This window comes from Dermacentor andersoni, chromosome 3 (assembly GCF_023375885.2).
Source record: "Dermacentor andersoni chromosome 3, qqDerAnde1_hic_scaffold, whole genome shotgun sequence".
In the NCBI taxonomy this organism is placed as follows: domain Eukaryota; kingdom Metazoa; phylum Arthropoda; class Arachnida; order Ixodida; family Ixodidae; genus Dermacentor; species Dermacentor andersoni.
The window spans coordinates 66,195,457-66,218,689 of record NC_092816.1 but is presented as its reverse complement, the minus strand read 5'-3'; the positions used below and the strand labels follow the sequence as shown (position 1 = coordinate 66,218,689).

Below are 23,233 nucleotides of genomic sequence, written 5' to 3'. Positions count from 1 at the left end.
AAGATATCTACGTATTTTCCCTTATACCCCCATAATTTCCGCTAGTTTCTTTCTAACATACGGCAGTTCTTTAGCCCTCCGAACGTGCACAACTGGGCGCAATACCATAGTTTTCTCGCGACAAAAACTTGCAAGCTGCGGGCATTTTTCATTACTTTCGTTCAACCAAAAAATATTTTTGTTCTTTTTTTACGGAGCGGGCGAATAGAGTTTCACTGGCGGACAGACTTAATGAAGGTGTCTCGAAGGCGCTAAAATATTGGCCTCTAGCAACGAGGCGACTTTTGAAAAGAGGAGATTTGCATGCAGTGTGCGGATGAACTAAGGAGGCAGTTTGGAGAGTACTTCAGCTGCTGCTTTTCTGACTATGTGTTTGCACCAGCAGCAGAATGTTTGACGTCAAAGAAAAAGAGTTCAAAAGCAACAAACCATTTGTAATTTCCACAACCCGGATTCAGTAGGTTTCATTGCAGCCGTGGTCGGGCTCATGCTTGAAAATGTAGGAAGACTGCTTAGAACACGTGTACACTCGAAAATAAAAAATATTTGCTACGTCTGCAGCGAACGCTGCGTAGGTTAAATATAGCTCCAAAAAACGACACTGATAGGTGCTTCGAATAGAATGCGCTAAGTAACGATAGATTTGCAACGATGACCGTGACAACTGCAAGCGTGTTCGAAAAAGTATACAGCCGTTTCACCGTGATCCTGGGGGCGCCGCCATGTTTGATCACGTGGTGACGCGTTCATTACTTGCCTCATCTGCCTCCGTAGCCGGCGTGTTTTCTCAATGGATGAGCATGACGTGGATGTCGCTCAGCAAACCTTTGTTATTGCGAATATCGTAGTCGGTGATTGGATGGACGACACGAAGGTTTGGCCACAGCTTCAGAGGACATGTAAGCGCTTTCTGAGCTCGTTACGTTTTGTCATAACGGCGCAAACAGCATGTACGTGCGTGTACTAGATGATTGGCTATAAATACATTCGAAGCTGTCCAAACATTTCGCTTCTGAATTAAATCAAGATAAGTGTTCCTTTTTTTTTTCTTTTTTTTTGCTCTTCGTTCTGCTATGCCAATCATTTTGAAGCAGTCGTTTGTCATGTTTGAGACTCAGTAACTAACGTTCCTTGGTGCGGTCACTATCTGACTGTTTATTTTCTGCCGAATCGCTCTCGGGTGTGCTAGGCTGTGGTAAATTTGTTCTTGTGCAAGGCTTGGAACGTAGATGTTCTGTACTTTGTAATAGCTTGTAACAAAGACGTATTATCGCTAGTCACTCGCTTACTGGGTGGGCCGTCACGAAACGTTCAGCGTCGAAGATTCGTGTGCTGTCGTTGTAGTCGCCGTCAGCCATGCTTCTACGCGTTGATTCAAGTGTTTGCTCATTCACTTATTCTTTTGGTGCGTTGGCGATAAAATGGGCATAAGTTTTTGTGTGAGTTGGGGTGGATGTGTATAGGTAACGTGCGAAAAACTTGCTATGCCGGGAAGCGGCGCTACTCCATTTGTCACTGTGTAACCAGCGGTACTGACTCTTGAGGACGTTTCGGTGTTTATGTTGTCTCGTCAGCGTTTAGCGATACAATGCTGGAGCATCAGGGAAATTTTTTTAATCCTCGAGGAAAGCCGCGCATCGCGAAAGGCCGACCATACAGGCAGTCCTCGTGCAACAACGGTCCGTGAATTTGGCTGCCCATATTCATTCCGTTCCTTAATATATACTTTACTAACTTTGCAGTCAACTAAAGAACACGTGCTCCCTCCATCGTTCCACATCCTGCACCATAAATGGAGCACAGTGCATTAGCGATCACTCAGTTGCATCTCCGACATCTGATCGCGCGGCAGCAGCGCAGAAACGGCCATGGTTTCGCTTTTGTGCGCTTTCGCTCGTGGCAATGTGCGGCTGGATGGATGGAAGGAAGGATGGCCGGGTGGATGGATGCTGTGAGCGTCCCCTTCGAAACGGGGACAGTGGGTTGTGCCACCAAGCTCTTTTTCTTATTTTGCCTAATGTCTTACTTATCTTCTTTTTTTCGGTGCGCCGCCGAAAGCACCGTCTAGTTCCTCTAGAGGAAACTATACTCCGCAGAAGGGTCTATACAAAGGCAAAGCAAAAGGGGAACGAAAGAACGCAAGCAAGGAGTGGCTCTTTGGGTGCGCAAAGGTCCCTTCGCGGGTACGCAGAGCCGCTTGATTGCGCAAGGTTTAGAAGTCCCTTATATTTAACGCTTCAACGCCTCTGAATAACCGCGAGATCAATCGATCACTTCCTTCGTAAGCGTCCTTTGTCCTGGAAGTGTCGTTCCCGATTTCCCTCGCCGAGCCACAGAGGCGTGGGAGGTACCCTGCAACGTCTTTACGCGGCTGGGCACCGACGCCAAACGCGAAGGACGAGGTAAAAAGTTCAAGTATACACGCTACCTCTGGGCGACTTTAATATGCGATGGCATTACGGGGATTATCGAGATTGCACTGGTTGAGGATCGGCTCGCGTTACAACGCGCAATAAAAAAGTTGGGAGGTAAACGCATATCGCGCAGTGCCCCAATGATCGGCTCGCGAAGCCATAACATTTGATGACACAGAATCCAGCATCGGTCCACTTTTAATTAGACCATCTCCGGCATCGGCTCGGTCACGGTGTAGGCCCGGTTTACTCGGCCACAAACAAAACCAGCAGGATGTAGGCAAAGAAAGCTTTGCCTGAAACATATTCTGCAGTAAAAAGAAATAAAGAAAAAACAAAAGCACTAGTGCACGACTGTCGCCGCGAAAGCCATATGTCTCCAGCTCCCGTATGTGCTGCACTTATTTTTTTTTTCGTGCAAAGCCGCATTGCGACACGAGTAGATGAAATAAACATAAAGACCTAGCACGATCCTGCTATGAGCCTGATTAAGCTAGAATGACCAAGGTTCTGCTGCGCTAATTAGTGACCGACTGACCGACGGTCGACAACAAAGCACATCACAAGTTATTCAAGACAATACCCAACCTTTATTCTTGTACGCAGCGCTATTTTTATTACGCAAATTCCTACAGCTGGAAGCCCCTTAAACGGAGAACTTAATAAAAGCCTGGAAAATGCATATAAACTACATAGTATCACGTTTCTTACCTCTACGTTAAAACAATTTGCGGCCTATTATTATACGATAAAGGTCTATTTTCTTTTTTCTTCATTGTGTTAATACGGCCAGCTAATCAATCAGCCGTCGTAAGATATATCATAACCGTCGACATAGGGAACGCCTAACAAAAAATGTTATTTTGCAAACGCCATTACTATTTTGCCGATAAATGCGAAACGAAGTCTACAGCTAGGGGCAACCTCTCCTTCATATATATATATATATATATATATATATATATATATATATATATATATATATATATATATATATATAACGGGGGCACCTAAACACCAATACATGAGGAATGCGTGACAGCATGATTAAGCGGAAGTGGTGCCGTAGCTGGGTTGCACACGCTGCTTTTGAAGGCAGTGTGAGCGGTCGTGAGGTAACGCCTTCCCCCACATGCGAGTTTCGAGCGACGCCTTACGAGAAGTCAAAACACACACGCTCTCCGAGTTTTATAAAAGTCTGAAACTTTGTTCGCCCCGCGCTGCTTCAAAGGTTCCGCCGTTGTAACTTGCACAGCGGGTGACACGCTCTCTCATTGGATTTCATTTGCGAGTGCGAAGGCAGCGCCCGAAAACTTGATATTCGCGCTTACTGCGGGTGGTGCGGCTCTGCTCTGCGAGTAATTAAGTTCCGCGCGAATAATTCGGCGGTTGCGAAACGATAAATATTAGTCGTCTCTCCGTTGCCTCCTCCCCCGATCCTTAAACACGCATGCGCGTTGGCACATACCAAAGGTGCAGTTACGTGCATACACACACGCAAAGGCGCAGCTGACGTAATGTTTCTATTATTAGAAGGAGGCACATTGTCGTCCATGGGACCTGTGAAACAAGGTATACGCAGCGACCCCCAAATTGCGCGCTCGTGTTGTGGCTTGGAGTGTGCAGCCGCGTAATTGTTTGAGACACTTATATCTTATGAGGGCACCGCAGATACGAACAAGCGCAAACGAAAGGCGAACCGTGACGGAACGCGACCGTCTAATTAAAACCTAAAACACAGCGAGAGAGAGAGAGAGAAAGAGGGGGGGGGCAAAGGGGGGGTGGAAGGGCAAGGAGTTGGGGGCGGAGAAAACGAAGCTGCTAGGACACCGAAGCAACAACAACAACAACAAAAAGATATGAGGAAACCCGGCTGACAGCACCGGGACTGACTCCGTGGCGGTGATCGGTGCGCACGTAATTTTCTCCCCAGCGGAACCGCAATTTACTTTTACACCGCTAGCGCGCTCGAAATAAAAAAAAGAAGAAAGAAAATGCGTCGAAGGTGAGAGTGCCGCCGCCGCCCGAGTCCTTTCAAGTCTCGAGCAAGTGTGTGCACGGGCGCACGCGAACGAGCGAGGTGAGTGAATGTGTACTAAACGCTTCGTAGCTCGCGGACGTGTGCGAGGGTGTGGGAGAACGAAGGTAAACACATAAGTAAGATATTTTTTTTAAAAAAGAAGGCAAGTGTGGAAGAGGAAACGCGAGGTATGGGAGAGGAGGGTGACTGAAGGTAAGGCGCCGAGCGACACGTTGAGAAAGAAGCCTGCTGCGCTCGCCCTCACGGACCACGGTCGCAGCAGCCAACCCTCGAGCCAGTCAGCTCCGGGCCGGTGGGGCATGCCCAGAGCTGACACGCACGGAATAAAACCGTGACGCCGGCGCGTGGCAATTACGCCGGTTGTTGGTGGAGTTGCGAGCGTCTCAGCTAGCTCCTCTTAGCGTTTATTTATTTAATTTGTTGTTGTTTTTTTTTCGCTATTCCGAGAAGGAGTGCTCGGCCGGGTTTCTCGGTCTTCTTCCCATACCGAAATGCTGCGGCGGCGGAGGCAAGCGGAAGAAGCGTTCGCGGCTTTCAGGATGGCTTGCCTCAAGTCGTTCGGCCTCGTCCTGGCGCTCCAGGTCGCCGCAGGTGAGCCGCCGCATCCGACAACGCCGTCTGAGGCTACCGCGATAGCTTTTTTTTCCTTCTTTTTTTTCCCCTTTCGAGCGAATCTCGGAAGCTAACAATTTTCGGAATGTGTATCGCGTAATGCAAAGAGTGTTAATGAGGGGGGGGGGGGGCGTATGGCAGACCTTTGACGAACTGCAGTTAGACAAGATGTCTTTGAGTGTTGTACACAGCAAGAGCTAGGGCCCCGCAAAATTATTAAGTCAGATAATAGTGACGCAGCAAGTAGACGTGACGGACAAGAAACGGCGCGGAGATGGGCGTTCCAGACCTGGAACCACCGCAGCTGTTACGTGTAGGCTTCCATGTCCCAGAGGGCCGTAGTTTGCGCAAATGCGCATCGATTCGACGCTTTTCCTTGAATCCACCGAAACCTCGGAGGGTAGGCATTTAGGGTTACATGGCAGAGGGGCGAGGGGACGTCACACTGAAGAAATTGGAAGCAGTACGTCTGCGGCTGCTCTAATTGTCATGCAGAAAATATAAATTAGCCTAAATAAACGCATAAATTAAAGTGAAGTAACACCCATGGATTGAAGTATAGTTAGTGGTTCGCTTCTATCTGGCGCCTCAGCGATACCACTTTAAGCTTTTACTCAACCACCCTGAAACTGGGGATTTTAGCCTATAGGTGCATTTGTGAACGAAACTGAACCCCTAATTACAAACATGCAAGTCGCCTGAAAACAAACATTTGAGCTGAACATGTCATAGGAAAACTGTTGGTTCTTTATTGGCAGACACAAGTAGGGAGAAACACGTTGACAAACACAGGTAGGTTATAGTCGGCTCCAATAGGTGCTGCACCTTTGATGCACCACATCAATCGGCATGCACCCATTTTCTGTCCTAGGTGTCACTGCGCAGTGAATTTTTCAGCACGTTAACACCTGTTATCAGAAGTAGGCGAGATAAAAATCAATGTCCCGTACGTGAAGCGCTTGCGAAATACATTTGATCACATTTGAATCTTACACACGCTATCTAATTCGAACAGGCCCAACTTGAGACATACGCGACTATACATGCCCTGGAACTCTAACTTAAGCCTTCGCGTACCACCATACCTGCCCCCGTGTGGCAATGGCTATGCCTTCCGCATAGGGATGGCCGACACCAGAGCCCGTGACTACTGCAGTGAAGAGGAACCTATCAAAGAAATTTTGTCTGGGTCCGAAGTATTAGAGAGGTTTAGCTTGTCCGGTATTCCGGTAAAACGCAGGCGGACGGAGGGGCGGAGGCGTAAACGTGAGCGGTCTGCATGGTGCAGCCACCTGGTGGCGCAGTGCTCAAACAGACAGAAACAGCTAATATTGTATTAACCGAGCGCATTCTTCTTTGCTGCTGGTGTAAGTTTTCGGTACTGACGTAATCGTGTTGCTGCCAAACATTTACACCCGCAACAAAGTAAAATACACTTGGTCACTGCAATATGAGCTGTTTCTGTCTGTTTGAGCACTGCGCCACCAGGTGGCTGCACCATGCAGACCACTCTAAAACCCCTTAAACTTCGTAAAGTAGTGCGACGCTTTGAAGAATGCCGCCTCCTCCTCGCGCGCTCAGGCCGAGGCCGACGCCGCGTCGCTATTGGCCTAATAGCATCACGTGGGCCCTCGCGCCGTGCATCAGCGCCATTTTTGCTCGAGAAGCATCTACGGAGTGACGAGGAGCGCATGTTGGCGCCGTTGCTACGCTCGAGCAGTGTAGGCGGCGCCATGGTCGAGGAGGGAGCGTGAAAGAGAGAAGAAACGAGAAGGAGTGAAGGCGGAGGAAGAGAGTGTCGCTACTTTACAAGTTTAAGGAGTTTCAGACCGCTCACGTTTACGACTCCGCCCCAACGCCCCAACGTTTTAGCGGAATACCGGACAAACTAAACATCTCTATTATTATGCACAGAGACGCTCACTTACCGCTGTGCTCAACAAGTTCTACGACCGTCCTTCGCCGGAAGAGATAATTCTCGAACATAGACGTGACCCAATATTCCATCAGAAGACCGTCAAAGCACTGTTGCGCTTTTTCTCCATGGGTCGAACTCAGCAAACGCCTATATCAGTAGTTACTAAGTTCTAGCTATTTATTTCGCTCCTCCTTCCTTCTTTCTAACCCCGCTTTCCCCAACACGCTTGCAGGGCAGCAAACCAAACTATCGTCTGGTTAAATTCCAAGCCCTCTCTCTCCCTCTTTCTCTATACACACGTCTTCAGTATTCGGCATTTTACTAGCCATCATACATTTGAGACTCCAAGGAGAGGAAGCAAAAGCACGATTCACCCGGTTTCCATCAACGATAAATTTGTCAAAACGAACAGAAAGCACTATATACGCGGTGTTGGTAGTGCAACCCATTCGGGTATTCTGTAAAGCATACAATACAATGCGTCCTGCGCGCAATATTCCCTCCATGTCGACGCAGTGTAGTAGCAAAATTATTCATAACGTATACGCCCAGATAGCCTTGCCAAAAATTATTGTTGTATTGATGAAGAACAGTGCGCATGTATTCCAGGTAGGTGTCGCAAGATGGTGCCACGAGAGCATGGCGACATCATATTTCCTAGCCTCATAACGTGGCGCTACGCGACTGCCTGCAAACTGCGCACAAACACGAAGTGTGTACAACTGCCACTTTGGCAACTCAGAAAGCATGAATAGCATGCGTCTATACCACCTGGGTATAGACCCTCGCGACGTATGGTTACCTTTACAGCATCAGCTCTTAAGAGCCCAACCACACTCCGACACATGTGCAATGGCGTATGCTGAGCTCCACAGCATCAGCTCTTAAGAGCCATTCCGCACTACGACACGTCTTGTCTGTCATGACGTATGGTCCCCTTTACAGAATCAGCTCTTAAAGAGCCCATCCGCACTCCGGCACGTCTTATCTGCTATGACGTACGGGCACTTTTACAGCATCAGCTCTTAAGAGTCAATCTGCACTCCGGCACGCCTTATCTGCCATGGCGTATGGTCACCTCTACAGAATCAGCGCTGTAGAACCGCGATATCTGTTCTTGATGCAGAGCTATGACATTGTAAACTTCATGCTTCTATATTTTTCAAACGGTCAAATATTTGAAAATTGTTTTAAGAAAATTCAAGCCCTAAATCGAAATTCCGCTTCCGACAGTCACTAGAATTTAACTTTCTTTTTCACATGCAACAAATTTCATTAAAATCGGTCCAGTGGTTATCTCATAAAAACGTTTTTGCGTTTTACATGCATTTGAATAGGCCGCGTTGGTGTTGGGCCCGAGCTAAAGCTTCCTTTTGAGCCAATCCGCATCTCAGCAAGCCTTTTCTGTCACGTCTTCGGCCCATAAGGAACGTGCGCGTGATAATGATAGCTGTTAAGCCTATAATTACTGCTAAAAATTACAGGAATTACTAGGAGAAACTGGCGCTAGCGTATACATAAGCTGAATGTACGGCTGTTTGGGCAGCGTGGGAATGATGGGCAGTATAAATGGATTTGCCTAATCACTGTCCTCTTGTCATCAAAGGGGGTTGTACCTTTGCAATTTAACCATATTCAACAAAATATTGCGATATACATGCAACAATTCAGAATGATTGAGCATGCGGGCAGAGACTGAGTGCTTGGACATTAAGAAAGATAAAGCGTAAACGCCACAAGAACGTTTGAAGCCACAAGCACGGAGATCGGAAAAATCCATGTACCAGCCATCGGCGTCGCGGTACAACGGAAACATCGCAATATACTATTAAGATTTCAACCACGCTTGTCCGCGTTCTCCGCCCATCCGGTTCTGCCGCATCGCATGGGCTGTGCGACGGTAAAATTTCAACACATTGTCACACGAAGTCGAGATGACGTTTCGAAGTTCACAGGAACTGAGTGCACCTATCTATATATTGTGTGGTGAAATCTCAAAACCCACAATTGTTCACGAAATTCCCAATGAACATTGCTAAAGAGGAAAGCCTTCCAATAGTGTATAACTTCCTTCACGTAAACATCGTTAGACTTGATGATCGCTGCGCCCACAGCATATGAGCTTTAGATTACATTTCAAAATTGTCGCAGGCCTGTAGGGTTTCATGTTCAGCAGACGCTGATGTCGATGTATGCTTGCTAAGGATCTACTTGGATCATGCTGAATTTTTTCCTCCTCCTCCTTTATCTTTTTTGGAACCGCGGCGCGTACTCATGTGCGGCGCCGGAGGCGCATTCTCGCTTCGAGCTCACAAGAAATTTTTGCTCTGCCGCAGCTGTTGTTATTGCGCTGCTCACAGGCACTGATTGTTCCCTGTTGCACTTCTCTATTGCGGAAAATGTAAAGGCGCACGTGGGCTTTTTCTTTGAAGCCTGTGGTACTTACTGAGTAAGGAACAGCCTTCACAATTTCATAAGCAGGATACTATAGCTGTTGTCGCTAGGTGAACATCGGCCCGCTTTACGAGCAAAGAACAAGAACTTAACAAGCAGAACTGACCGCACGAACTCGAAGTCTAGCTGTCGGAGGAGCTTGTGGTTTAATATTATTAGCGCTCACACCAAAAGTTGCCCAGCCACGTATTCGGTCTTTTGACATCGCTCACGCAACTCAGCAGTTACTTGAACATCTATACTTGAACTATACTTGAACATATTGAAGCTAGCTTCCCTATTACAATATACTATCTCTGTGCAAGGTCATGTCGTTGGCAACATTTCCCCTTCCATTATTTCGTTAAAGAAAAAAACGACAGATTAGGCTAAGGGAGAGGGAGGTGACGGGAAGAATCAAATGCCAGTTTGTTTATGTTTGCTTGCTTGCTTGTTTGTTTGTTTCGACAAAGTGCGCCTGGCTAAGCCAAATGAGCTAAGCTGTCCCTCCCCCCATTACAACATCTATCTCAGAATTTATTTATTTATTTATTTAATCATAATTAAGTCTGTCAGCAGTTTCCGACAACCATAAACCGTTGTAGCGCTGATAAAATTCTAAGTGATGCCTTCTCAGCTCAACTGCACGCTTTTGGTTCAATAACCTAGCGCTTCTGAATTGAAAAGAAAAGGCTTCTGCACAGCGTGAGAAGAGAGTTTTCTTCAGAACAGTATCCCGGAAGGACAGCAGATAATACGCGATGACGCGTCGGCTATTGTACCAAACTGATCAACTCATGGTGACGCTTATTAAAGGCGCACTAAAAGGCAAAAATATTTTGAGCCGCATTAGTATATTAAACACTTCCTCATCGCACAAAAAAACGCCATTGTTGTCGTGAAAATAAACTTGGCAAGCAAGAGAAGGTGCAAGAAGGAAAGACAGGTCACGACGCTGCCTTGAAATTCCCTCACCAACGCGCCGTGACGTCATTAATTTTGACGCCGTCTTCCAGTGGGTCCTATTTAATAATTTATCAATAAAGATAGGCCAAATTCTACTCTAAAGTATCTAAAAACTGAACTTGGAAAGTTTTATGTTCTCATTTCTTTTTAGACAGAGTGACCCGAAATATGAAAAAAAAAATACTTTGGGATTCGTCACGTCACTGTGGCGTACCGGCGCTGGGATACGAGGTTTAGGAATGAAACTTCGATTATTTTCTCTTTTAGTAACCGACATATTACCGCGACGTTAACGAAAACGTGAGTTCTTAAGGAGTACTTTGTTCAGTCTAAACTCATTCTGTGTTTAATGACAAAAAGAGAGACGCTCAGACGGTCCTGGGCTAACGTCACCACCACAGCCACCACGAATTTCTAACTGGCCGTCGTTTCCCACTGTTTCTGATACAATCGACCATCTGCTATAATGATGCAGCTTATGTTCATCTCGCAAGAACAATGTATATCCAGATACATTCTTTCGGGCAAACATCAAACAAGGCAAAGGGTTTACAGGAAGATGGGAGATTTTAATTGATCAACAATGGCCGTCGTATAAAGGTTGTGCGGAAGCAGTAACGTACGCGTATTTTGATATTTCTTTTTAACTTCTGGCGTGTGTGTGTGTGCGTGTGTTTGTGTTGTCGTCGTTAATTCTTTACACAACTGAGCCAACAGTTGGCGCGTAAGGGAAAGCCCGGTCTCGAAGCCAAATTGTCAACCCCTGACAAGGACAAGTCCGTTTGTCCAAACATTGGCTCCAGGCTGAGGCTGTCCCTGCTCGCTTATACGGTTGGTTATCTTTTTTTTGGAGGGGGGGGGGGGGGGGGGTGAAACACTACGTTCGTTCTGCGGCTATACATTCGGACGAGCCGAAAGCTTGTCATGGAGGGCTGTACTGCTGGCTGGCCCCGATTCACTTTGTCTCTTCGATCTTTATCGCGCATACAAAGCGCGCACGTTCTTCTTCACTCTTTCAGCGTGGGCCAATGGCGCGACTCCGGCTGCGGCCGCAGCCCCAGCAGCGGCTCCCGCTGCCGCCGCTGCCAGCGGCTCGCCGCAGCACGGAACGGCCGAGAGCGCGACGGCCGCGGCGGCAGCGCCCGCGGCGGCGGCGCCAGCAGGCCACGGCCAAGCCGACATGGCGCGCCACGGGGCGGGGCACAAGACACACAAGTGCACCAACATCAAGGTGACGCGCTCACGAGGGAGTAGTGTTGCGCGAATGACAATAATTACACTGGCGCACTCCTAGTGAGCCCGCGTTTTTACGTCCACTCCTCTGGACGAAGGCCTCTCTCCCGGTGCGATCGCCACTTTTTACACCTGCCTTGTGTCAGTGGACTTCGTCCTACAATTTTCTAACCTGCATCACCGCTCCTGGTTACACGTATATCATACGGTACTTTATTTTTTTTTTTTTTTTATGGCGTAGCTCTAGGCGCCCGTTCCTGCGTTGAGCGTCGGCCTCGGCGTATCTGGCGGAAAGAACGAGCTCACCGAAGGATGAAAAAAATTCCCTAGCGATTACGATACCCACTAGTGCGTAATTTGAGTGCAGCTCTATACGTGTTATTTCGAGATACCCGCATTTCCCTTCCCTTGGCCACTCATTCTGTCACTCTAACAGAGTTGTTTGATCTACTCTACGCTACCGCCCCTCCCTTCCTCCCCCACAATGCATGGCCTCATCAACTCCACTTCTTTATTGTCACGTAATATCAGGTCATGTAATGCATACAGAGCAGAAGACCGCTGCAGCTAGCCAGTAAAAAAGTAAGGTACACAGCATTCTGGTAAGTTATAGCAATCTAAAGATGTATTCTTAATTGATCACTTTCGGAAACAGTATATTCTGCGTGACGTAACGTGCGGAGTGGTGTCTCATTGTGGCGATAGGCATTCTGTCTGAATTCTGTCTGATGTCATATGCAATGAACGCGCACCGGAAGAGAAATACCAGAAAGTAATCGAGCAAGAATACAGCTCCTGGTTACACGTCTATCTTACAGTTCTTTCTTTTTTTATAGCGTAGCTCTAGGCGCCCGTTCCTACGTTGAGCGTCGGCCTCGGCGTCGGCGTAACCGGCAGAAAGAACGAGCTCACCGAAGGATGAAAAAATTCACCGGTGATTACGATACTCCCTAATGCGTAGTTTGAGCGCAGCAGTATACGTGCTATTTCGAGATACACTGGCTGGTGCAGACAATCTGCAAACGGAGCAAACATTGCAAATGGAGCGTAGAGTGGCGCGACTGCTTCGCTAATCCGAGCGATCGCGAGAGGCAGCCCGTGGGTGATGCGTGGGCGCGATTCGCAGCAGCCGCCGCAGACAGACCTCCGCTCATGCAGCGCTTTGTTTCCATATTTATTTATTTATTTATTTATTTATTTATTTATTTATTTTATCTTATTTTATTTTATTTCAACATACTGCAGACCCGAAGGGCTATCGCAGGAGGGGGGAAATACAATACATGGAAAAGCATAAAAAGAGCACTGAACGTCAATGATTAACAATGTACATAGAACTTCATTGAGGGGTAAATATCTTACGTAACCAGGCAAAGCAATCGATAATTCTATGGAACGGACAAGCAAAAAAACTATTTGAACTCATCAGTATGATGGTGAAAAGTGGACATGTTCAACTCATGGTGATGTCTGACGGTTGTGGGTCTAGTTGGTGCGATGTATTTGCAAAGTAGGGAAAATCGTGGGGAGTTAGAGTATAAAGAAACTTCAAAGATTCAATGTGACGACGAGAAGAGAGACTGGCGAGTTGTAGACTAAAAAGATGGGAACTGGATGAAAAAGACCTGTCAAAGCGACGATAAATGAGGCGTACAGCTTTCTTCTGGACCGATTCAATTTTGTTGATGTCAGATATTTTGTGTAGGTTCCATACGACAGAGCCATACTCCAATATTAGACGAATAAGTCTGCTATAAGTGAGGAGTCGTGTGCTAAGTGGGGCTGAATGTGATGTGCGTTGCAAGTAGCCTAACCTTCCAAGCACACGGTGGTACGAGTTCGATGTGATGTGATCAAGATAAATCCTTAGTGAATAGAAGACCTAGCTATTCATATTGTGAAACATCTCCTAGAGGGTAGTCATTATACGAATAGGTAAACGGAGAAGGGAAAGAACGTTTGTTAAATGATATAGACACAATTTTCCAGAAGTTGATTTGCATCTTCCAAGTCTAACACCATGATTGAAATGATGCAAATGAATCATTAAAGATAATGCGATCATGAGGAGTTTTAATTGTATGGTACAAAATACGCTCATCTGCGTACACGTGGATTTTAACAGGAATATTAGTTGGTAGATCGTTTATGAAGATCAGAAATAGAAGCGGACCTAGTATTGAACCTTGAGGCACGCCAGACGTTACACTACAAGTGGAGGATTGAGAAGACCTAAAGAGTACGTACTGAGACCGATTGGATAAAAAAGAAGAAATCCAGATAACTAATGCTTGGTTGTTAAGAATAACAGTAACCTTTTTCAACAATTTGGAGTGTGACACAGTATCGAAAGCTTTTGAACAATCAATAAATATTGCATCAATTTGATCACCTTCATCGAGGGCCTGGATGATATCATGAGTGAATTCACTAAGCTGGGTTGTGGTGCTAAATCCGCATCGGAAATCATGATGAGCATCAGATAAAACATTAGTGGACCCTAGAAATTCAATGATATGTATGCAAAATATGTGTTCAAATATTTTACAAGAATGAGATGTGATAGAGAGGGGTCTGTAGTTTAGTGAGGACTGCTTACTCCCAGATTTCAATAGTGGAAGAAATTTAACAGAAGGGACAACAGACGTCGAGGGAGATTTCTGAAAAATAACAGTTAAATATTGACTACTCCATAAAGAGTGTCTAACGGGAAATGCAATGTCTATATTGTCGGGACTACCTTTCCTTTTCGGATCCAGTTTTAAAATCAAATACAGCACACCCTGGTTCGAAACAACAATGTCGTTAATAGAACTATGCGTCTGCTCTATAAAAGGAGGAACAACGGAGTTATCAAATGTAAAAACAGATTTAAAGTAACTATTAAATGCATTTGTAATCATAGAAGTATCACTTGTATTGTGTCGTTTATTTCAAAAGTATCAGTGGCAGATACTTTTGGCAGAACAAAGCTCCAAAATTTGCGTGGATTATTTCTAAGCAAACCTGGAAGTGTTACCTGGAAGTAAAAATCACGAGCAGCGTTAGTTTTGCTTCAAAGTTCCTCCTTAAGAGCAATGTATTCTACAATAAGAGCAGAGTCACCAGTACGTTTAGTACGCCGAAAACGTCCAAGTTGTCGCAACAGGTGCGAAATTTCCCGTGGGATCCAAGCCAGCTCTGTATTCGTCATTTTTTTAACAGTACAAAACGCATGATGCAAAAAGTAACGAGATCACTAAAAAATGTAGTTATAGTATCGGTATCGTCAAAAAGACTAACTGCTTCAAACTGGCTGAAGGAAGCACTAAGTGTATCAATTATACCAACATTAGCACGGTTCATATCGCGGATAGTACAATAAATATTTCAGGCTTTCCATACAGTACAGGAAATCGATGTAAAGACCGCTTTGTGATCCGATATGCCATCAACGACAGCACATTCGTAACCATAATCACAGACCTTAGGGCTGAAAAAAAGATCTAAAATCGCCGTGCCTCTTGTGGCATCCCTGACCATTTGCTTTGAGAGGGAGCCTTAGCTCGGGTGCCCCTATCTAAATACATGTAAAAGGAGAATTCGTTTTTCTCGTCAGCCACTACACGTATTTGACTAGGTTGGTTGCATTTAAAAGCGAAACTTAAAATCTGGTGACCGCTGGTTTCGAATTTTTCATTTTGGTCGTCTATTTTTTATGAAAAATTGGCAAAAATCGCAAATTTTCAGAGAACAAAAACTATCACGTTTACAGCTCTGTAACTCAGCAATGAAAAATTATATCACAATTATGTGAATTGCATCTAATAGTACATCTAAAGCGGACAAAATTGATATGTTACACGTGAATCTCAAACATTTAGTATTATGGAAACACAGACTTTGCAGAACCCTTGTACACAACGTAACGAAGTCACGTAAGATATAAATTGATATAGTGAATTTGTCCGCTTTGAATGATCTAATGGATGCCATTTACAGAACCGCCATATTTGTTCTTGATGCAGACCTAATAATTTGTAAACTTCGTGCTTCTATTGTATTTCAAACTTTCAAATTTTTGAAAAAAGAATTAACAAAATTCAGGCCCTAAATCGAAATTCCGCGACCAGCAGTCACTAGAATTTATCTTTATCTTTCAAATACAACAAATTTCATTAAAATCGGTCCAGGGGTTATCTCAGAAAAGCGTTCCTTCTTTTTACATGTATTTGAATAGGCTGCGTCGGAGTTGGGCCCGAGCTAAAGCTTCCTCTTAAGCCGGAAGCCTGCGAAAAGTTCAACGCTTCTCTGTATAGTTGGGAATCACGGCCTAGCCGATAAAACGACGACCAGTGTATATCGGGGACATTAAAATCACCGATATGCATATTACATTTGGCCCATGAGGTACTATTTCTTGGATGAAAGCATTCAAGGAAAACAACGGGTCTGTGATCAAGTTGGGTGGGCGGTAAAAGACACCAACAACAAAAGTTAATCACTCAAAATAAATTTTACAACAAACCGACTCAGTTTGAGAAAGAGCAGCAAGCACAGAAAATTTTAAATCGTAGTGTAAATATAAGGCAACGCCGCCGCCTCCACCTTCTGTTCGATCAGTTCTTGTAACATTAACGCCTGGTAGCGATACTTCGGCATTGCAAATTCCACTATGAAACCACGTTTCCGTGACTCCAATGATATGGGAGAAGTAGGACAAAGTTAACGACAAGGAATCAGGAAACTCGTTGACTGAACTTCTGGCGTTAATATTTAAAATGGGGAGATTATCGGGGAAGTCACGTGGGCGTCATCGAGAATTTGAAGCAGTAGCTGAAGGAGACGCCCTGGTATCGTGATTACGAGACTACACAATCGTGTTAGTCTGCGCGTCCCAGTTACAGCGCACGTTGTCAATAAACACGTCCTCGTATACTATGCGCGCGGAGGAGCCGCTGTTGCGGTAAGTTCCGGTTGCCTCCCGTAGCTTTCTTCTGATAGATATTACGTTGTCTGAATAGTGCTCAGATATGCGTTCTCCGGAGCCCTTTGGCTTAGACGTGTTTTTAAGAATTTGAGCTTTCTCACGAAAATCCAGAAGTTTCAAAACAATGGGGTGGGTGTGGCCTGTGTTACGTCTACCGATCCTATGACCCCTTTTAATTTGTGGGCAGTCCATGCAAAGAGTTACTGTGAAAAATTTTCAAACAACGTTGACTAATGCCCCATTATCATCATCTGAAGATTCAGGAATTTCATGCAGAATCAAATTATTACGGCGCAGTCTATTTTCTAGGTCGTCGTTCTGAACCTAAAGCTGAATCACTTCTAATTAAGAGAACCAACTGAACCTTTTAATTCATCCATCATTTTTCTTAGGTACACTAGATGCAGTGCGGTATGACTCAAGAGCCTTAAGACGCAGCTCAGTAGCCTCGAAGCGCGAATTGACAGAAGAACGAAGTTCAGAAATATCCTGTGCTATTTTATTTTGTGCAGCAAGCAGTCTGGAAAACATGGTAGAAACGGAACGTTCTCTGTGAGTGGATGCCGAGTCGCTGTCGGAACCATTAACATCTCCACTCGGTAACAGTGCAGGTGTTCCAGAGCCAGTGCCAGAATTTCCACCAGAAGTACCCTTAGGTCCCCTTGATCCCGGGTTTAGCTCAACGTCTCCACTTAAGCAAAACAACTCACAGAATGCACAAGCCGAGCACAAACGGAGACAAATAAATGAACAATGGTTTGTGGGCAAGTAAACAGCAGCAAGTGACGGTTATCTGAACGGATACAATGATCGTTGTCTAAGTAACATACCTGCACGATAAAGAAGCACCGTGTGAGCATTGTACTGCATGCTGCCTCGCCCACTGAAGCTGCACTGTGGCTGGGGGTCTTTGATATCCAATGCTGATGACGTCACAAAGTTGGCCTTGACAACGATTTGTTGAGCCGGTGGAGAGTCAGCAAAGACACTTGAGAACAGCGCAGGCGCAGCGGACAAGCTAAGATTATCACTCGGCATAAAGAAAGGAAGGGCAATCCGCATGCATCCACAATGATCGGCAAGTTGTTTTGCATCGGTTTACGCACTCCGGACCACCCAGTGCGCCGAGGAGTCCAGAAGGCTGGCAAGAAACTGCACGCACAATGGTACGTGAGGCGACATTGTCACGGCCGTGCTGCCGTGTCCACTGAAGACCGTTGTTGGCGCTGCCGCTTTTAAGCCCAAGATTCTGGTAAGCCGGTATCAACCTGGCGACGTCAAGATGCTCGCAGATTGTGTGCAGTAGATGTTGCTGACGTGCAGATTCAACCACGGTTTGCCGAAAACGGAGCTTGCGCCGTGAAGACGGCTGGGTTCGATGTAGGAAGCTGAAACCAGCGGTACATGCACGGAGCGGTGCCCGCCATCGGCCCATCCCACGGTTCTGTGATCGATGAAGCAGCTCCCAAGCAGAATCTACATGAAAAATGGTACTTGAGGCGACATTGTCACGGCCGTGCCGCCGTCTCCGTGGTATCGGTCGACGCGGTCTCCGCATGTCATCGGTGAACAGACGACGGTGCTCTACTCTGGCGCCATTTCGTAGCGATCGTCGCCGCAGAGCCCGTCTTGCGCAGCACTACGCTTCTCACGCTTTCGCCGTACTCTCCTCCTCCGCTTTCAGCCTCGTGGTCCCGCTGCACACTCCTCCATCGCCTTCCTCCTGGCACTCTCTTTGCTGTCGCCGTCCCCTTCATCTCCCGCTGCTCTCGTTCGCGCGGTTACGCCGTGGGAGGACGCCGAGAGCGAACCCGGAGCGCAGCGGAGGATGAAAGACGGCGACAGCGAGGAACGGGATGAGGAAAGCGGAAGAGGTGGATACAATAGAAGCATGGGGAGGAAATTGGAGAAGGTGGGTATGGCGAAAGGGTGAGGGGGAAAGCGGCGTGCCGCATGAGACGCGTTCAACGGCGGCGACCCGCTACGAGATGGCGCCATAGTAGCGTGCGCTGCTCCCCGGTCGTCGATGACGTCATTACTAAGACATGCGACGAGCGTGTCCACCTAGACTACACATGGAAACAAAGCGCTGGCGTGGGCTTCGGACCCGCTCCGCATGCACTACTTTGCCTGCGGCGCCACCGATAGAGATTGCGCTCCGTGCGAGCCACGCGTTCCTGTGTCCACGCTTTCTCTCTGAACAATGAGAGACGTAACCGGTAGAAGTGCTTCGTCTGCCGCTGCTGCTAAACGAGCTGCCCGAGCAGAGGCTCAGCGCCGCCGCCGAGACAACCCTGCCGTTAAGATTAAAATTATTTGCCTCAATATATCGCGAATTGAATACACCTAAACAGCTGCGCTCAAATTTCGCATTGGTGAGTATCGTAATTGTCGGAGATTTTCTTCTTCTTTTTCTCTTTCGTTGTTTCCTTCTTTAACATAGGCAGCTGTTACTAAGAGTACTTCCTCCAGTTTTCGTGGCGTCTGTCGCCGCTACTGACACGATGATTGGCTCAATTAGAAGGATAGATTAGCAGTTTCAAGGAACGTTCAAAGCGGTATAGTTGTTGCTGTTGTTGTTGTTTCCTACCAAGCATCTGTCTCGTACACACTATGTGGAATTGACAACTTGAGCAAATATGTAGAGGCTCGTCTTTCTCTTTTCCTTTTTTTCTCTTTATTGCTCCACTTCGTGTCTGTGCGTTGTTTGCTCCTTTTCACGTTTTCTGGACATAACAAAGGCTTCAGCGCTCCTTTACGCCCCCACGGGATTCGAGTTCGACACGTTTCTTAGCACGCATTGCCTTCAGGAACGGCTCACTTCCAAACTTCGACTGCACTGCCTTATAGCCCGAGCGGACAACTCATTGTTCCCCACAAGCATGTCGCAAATTGCGCAGTTTCGTTGACATTTCGTGGGGGCTCCATTGCATCCCACCTTTTCACGGCGTTTGGCAGTTACTCTTCGCACGCATCGTAAAATGTGCGCCTAGGCCAAAGCACACGTGTAGCACACAATCATAGAGCAGACCCTCTAATGACTCCGTGATGATTAATGGTTGTCGCCGCGCAGGGGAAATCTGCACGTTGCGCAGGATGTGCTCATCAACGGTGGTGGTTCTCCAACTTAGTTCGTAGCCCGTATCGACGCGAACTCGTTCGTATGCAATACGTTGCTGCAGACGCCTGGCAAATTCAAGCGAGTTGACAGCCGGTAACAGTTGTCGCTGTAAGAGGTACAGAAACGATCTCATTTCTTTTTAAACCAGTAGAGACTATCGGTAGTGATGGTCATGGACAGCGTCAGCTTCGTTGAAATTCGATAAAATTTCATTCAGTGACATTTTATATAATGTCACCTAAAGGATGCGTGGCAAGCTCAAGCGCGTGAGACATTCGGGAAGAGAGCGGCGTGATATATACGCAGTGACTCCACCACGTGGAGTCACTGCGGCCGCGGATTACGGCCCAGTTTTAGTAACATATCTGGGGGATCGATCCACTTTATTCGGCGTGAAAGCGGCCGATCGGACGTGCCATATCAAGGGAGGAAGGTAAAGAAACCGTATGCACTTGAAGGCGCATATAATATTCGGGGTAGTGAGTGTACATTGTACTAATCTAGTACATTGTAGCCATGTGGTTGCCGCGTAGCGCTTCGCCTCTCGAGTTCCGGGCCGCAAAACAACAAGACAGAGCCTCACTTTTGTTTCTTTCGCAGCTCTTCTCGGAATGCCGTGTGAACTGCGAGTACGTGGTCGAAGGCAAGGGAGCCTACTTTATCTTCACTGACGGCGAGGACGGCGTGCCCTGCAAGGTGAGCTCTGTCGGTGTTCACGTTACTGTGGACTAAGCAAAGACCGTAACGTCTCCGGAATTCGCGCACGGCCATGTCGTGTTGAGTACGTCATATTTCGACGTATTGCCGAAGCTAAGCGGCGCTGTGACTGGCCATTAGTTAAACGAGGAGAACCATCGGAACGCCGGGTGCTGCTGTATTTCCAACTGCCGCTCAAGTGTCCGCTCCGAGTATGACATTTGCAGTTTGTGGCGAAAGGTGTCGCCTTCACCCCCCCCCCCCCTCCCGCTTTCCCATTGTTAACAAGGAAAAGCAGTGTACTTGTTTTTAAACGGCGGGTCTCTAGAACCGATTGTGAACTTTCGCATGCAGCAACTGTACAGCTGACCGAGTCGACTGAGATTCAGATTTCTTGCAGCGCAAGAACAGCGCAAGCACAAACGGAGTATACGCTGTAAGAAATTGTTTGCGCACATTGGGGGCTTATTATCATGTTCCCAAGCAATAATTTTCATATGCCTTAAGTCTGCGTTTCTGCGATGGCTGTTGATACGCGCATGCCGTTCGTGACCTAAAAGTGCCGGGCGAACAGCGTTGAAGGAAGGAAATGCGCAAGATCGATTACTGTTATCCTTGGTGAACTATTATGATCAACAACAAAAGTTGCAAGATTTTTATGAAAGTGCAGGACACGGGACACAGGATGATCCTGTCGTACGCTACTTGCTTTTGCGGGGTTTTTCTTTTCTTTTTCTTTTTGCTGTAAGCAATGTGTGCTTCTGTGTCCCTACAGTTTTTTCTTCTTCTTTCGTTAAGAATAATATTTGTTCGGTCACTACGCAGCTTCTACTTCCTATATATGGCCCTTTCTGTGCACCTCTCGCAGACCCGGACCCTCGACGGCCAATTGCTGAGCGGCGCCTGCCACCAGGGACTGTGCATGGTCAAGGATCAGGGCGCTTCCGCTGCACACAGTGCGGCCGGTGCGGCTGCGGCTGCACCAGCAGCCGCAGCCGCAGCCGCAGCCGCAGTCTCGCCGGGTGCCGCGGCCGCAGGAGCAGCAGCAGTCACGCCCGCGGCGGGTCATCCGGCCGCCCCCCCTGCACATGCCGCTGCTGCCGCTGCCAAGCACAAGAAGGCCTGAGAGAGCTAGAGCGTGCGGAAGTACCTGCCCAACACTGGCCTCCGAGATTGCCGAACGGGCGCGCTGCGCAACTCTTCAATCGTAAACTTCCAACACTCCTTCCCCATATAGGCTTCATGGACCCCTGTACACACACACACCTGCAGAAGTGAACGGGCGAAATGTGTACAGTCGTGATTCTGCGGGAGTCACTCGATATTTCTCAGCGCCTAAGGGTCACGAACTCAAGCGTGAGCCAGAGCGCTTAGAGCCGGGCGCTGTTGTCTGTCTACCTCTTCGTGAACTCTTCGGTCGCGGCTGCTGACGTCATTGTCGACATCGTGACGTCAGTAGCGGTAGCCAGGGGAGCTGCACGGTGCATGAGCTGGCGGTACTGGCGGAAGCACAAGGCAACGGTAGGGTGTGAGAGGAGAGAGAGAGAAGGGGAGGGATAAATAGAAAAGATTATAGCGTTGCATGGACTCCGGCGCAGACTCGTAACTTGCCTACGGCCTGTTGAGGCTGGATGCACCGTGGGGACGAGGCATAGAAAAGTACGAAGCAAAGATATTTTTCTTTCTTACTTCCAACATTTGTACCTCAGAGTAACAACGCCTTTGCAAAAGAAGGTTCATTAAACAATAACTCAGAAAAAAAAAATTTTTTTCACTGCATTCGGTACGGGGCCCCCTCAATATACAAAACGCCTGCTTAGCCCGCAATCTTGAAATTTAGCTCATTATGTGCCACGTTTGACAAAAGAATAAGCTGTCACGCCGTCTGTGCGAAAACAGAAGTAAACAAGAAGGTACGCCTCAAGTTTCGCTTGTTTGTGCATTACTCATATATCTGTTAGCTCTCAAAAACGATCGCTGGAGACGGCTGAATCGCAAGGGCAGTTAAATCCAAGATTGACACGAACTGTGCGCGGCCTGCACCGCGCGGCAATCTCGGAGGCTATGACTAACTCGCTAAGCGAGACCTTACGAAAGTAGAAGAGTGCTACCACGTCCAATAGGCGTCGCGTGTGGCGACCCGAAGAAGGGAGTGGACGCACAGTATACGAAATTATCATGCGCATGGCGAGCATCCATCGTCGTCGGACTGCAGCAGTGTAGTCACGGGCATCGTCGCGTTGTACAGTAATCCGATAATAAAGACGTGTATGATTGCTTCGACAGTGTTTTCGCGTAGGCTATATAATAAATGCGGTGGCCAATCCTTGGCGGCCTCCTAAGAAAAATGTCATCGTCTCGCACCGATGGATGAATGAGTGCGAGGGAAAAAATCTGGAGAGACCTTTCTCGTGATGAACTCCGCGTGAGAGTTGATATAGATGTGGAATAAGAGGGTCAACGTGTAGAAATCTTTGTTCTCTATGCCACGAGCTTTTGGAGGTTTGCGACGTTTTCCGACTCGCTAACGACATTTCTGCACCTTCTCTCAGTTCAGATTTTTTGTGTGAGAAAAATACTGTGCGTTGGAAAAGTAGTCGCAGTTCCGAGGTGTGGAAGGATTTTTATGCCTAATATAAATACTTAAGCGAAAATTAAAGATATTGGGGACCCGTTTTGCGATTGTCCTCCTCTGAACATATTCAGCTGGCTCATCCACTCCAGTGGCGTCATCGCGCTTTCCCACAAGGCTGGTGCATCGTTCATCTATCTACACAGGGAGCGTTTCAGATAGCAGATGTAATTAGAGGTCAATGCTAGAAACAGGTTC

The 23,233-nt window shown here is 47.1% G+C and overlaps 1 protein-coding gene across 2 annotated transcripts; it reads left to right on the top strand.

The window, feature by feature from the left end:
* The first annotated feature begins 4,656 nt into the window (after positions 1–4,656).
* On the top strand, positions 4,657–22,686 carry LOC126546049 (uncharacterized). Of its 2 annotated transcripts, none has more exons than XM_055062446.2 (5): positions 4,657–5,046; positions 11,404–11,615; positions 20,308–20,403; positions 21,272–21,359; positions 21,393–22,686. In XM_055062446.2, the coding sequence occupies exons 1-5, from the start codon at positions 4,947–4,949 to the stop codon at positions 21,527–21,529; spliced, it is 633 nt and encodes a 210-aa protein (XP_054918421.2). In that variant the 5' UTR covers positions 4,657–4,946; the 3' UTR covers positions 21,530–22,686. The 2 variants fall into 2 exon arrangements, with proteins under 2 accessions (XP_054918421.2, XP_072143292.1); XM_072287191.1 differs by having other exon boundaries at positions 4,658–5,046; positions 21,399–22,686.
* The last annotated feature ends 547 nt before the right edge of the window (positions 22,687–23,233 follow it).

Coding starts and splice junctions, on each gene's coding strand:
- LOC126546049 (XM_055062446.2), top strand. CDS start 4,947: ATGCTGCGGCGGCGGAGGCAAGCGGAAGAAGCGTTCGCGGCTTTCAGG. Junction 20,404..21,271: donor AGGACGGCGTGCCCTGCAAG/GTGAGCTCTGTC, acceptor CACCTCTCGCAG/ACCCGGACCCTCGACGGCCA. Junction 21,360..21,392: donor GGGCGCTTCCGCTGCACACA/GTGCGGCCGGTG, acceptor CTGCACCAGCAG/CCGCAGCCGCAGCCGCAGCC.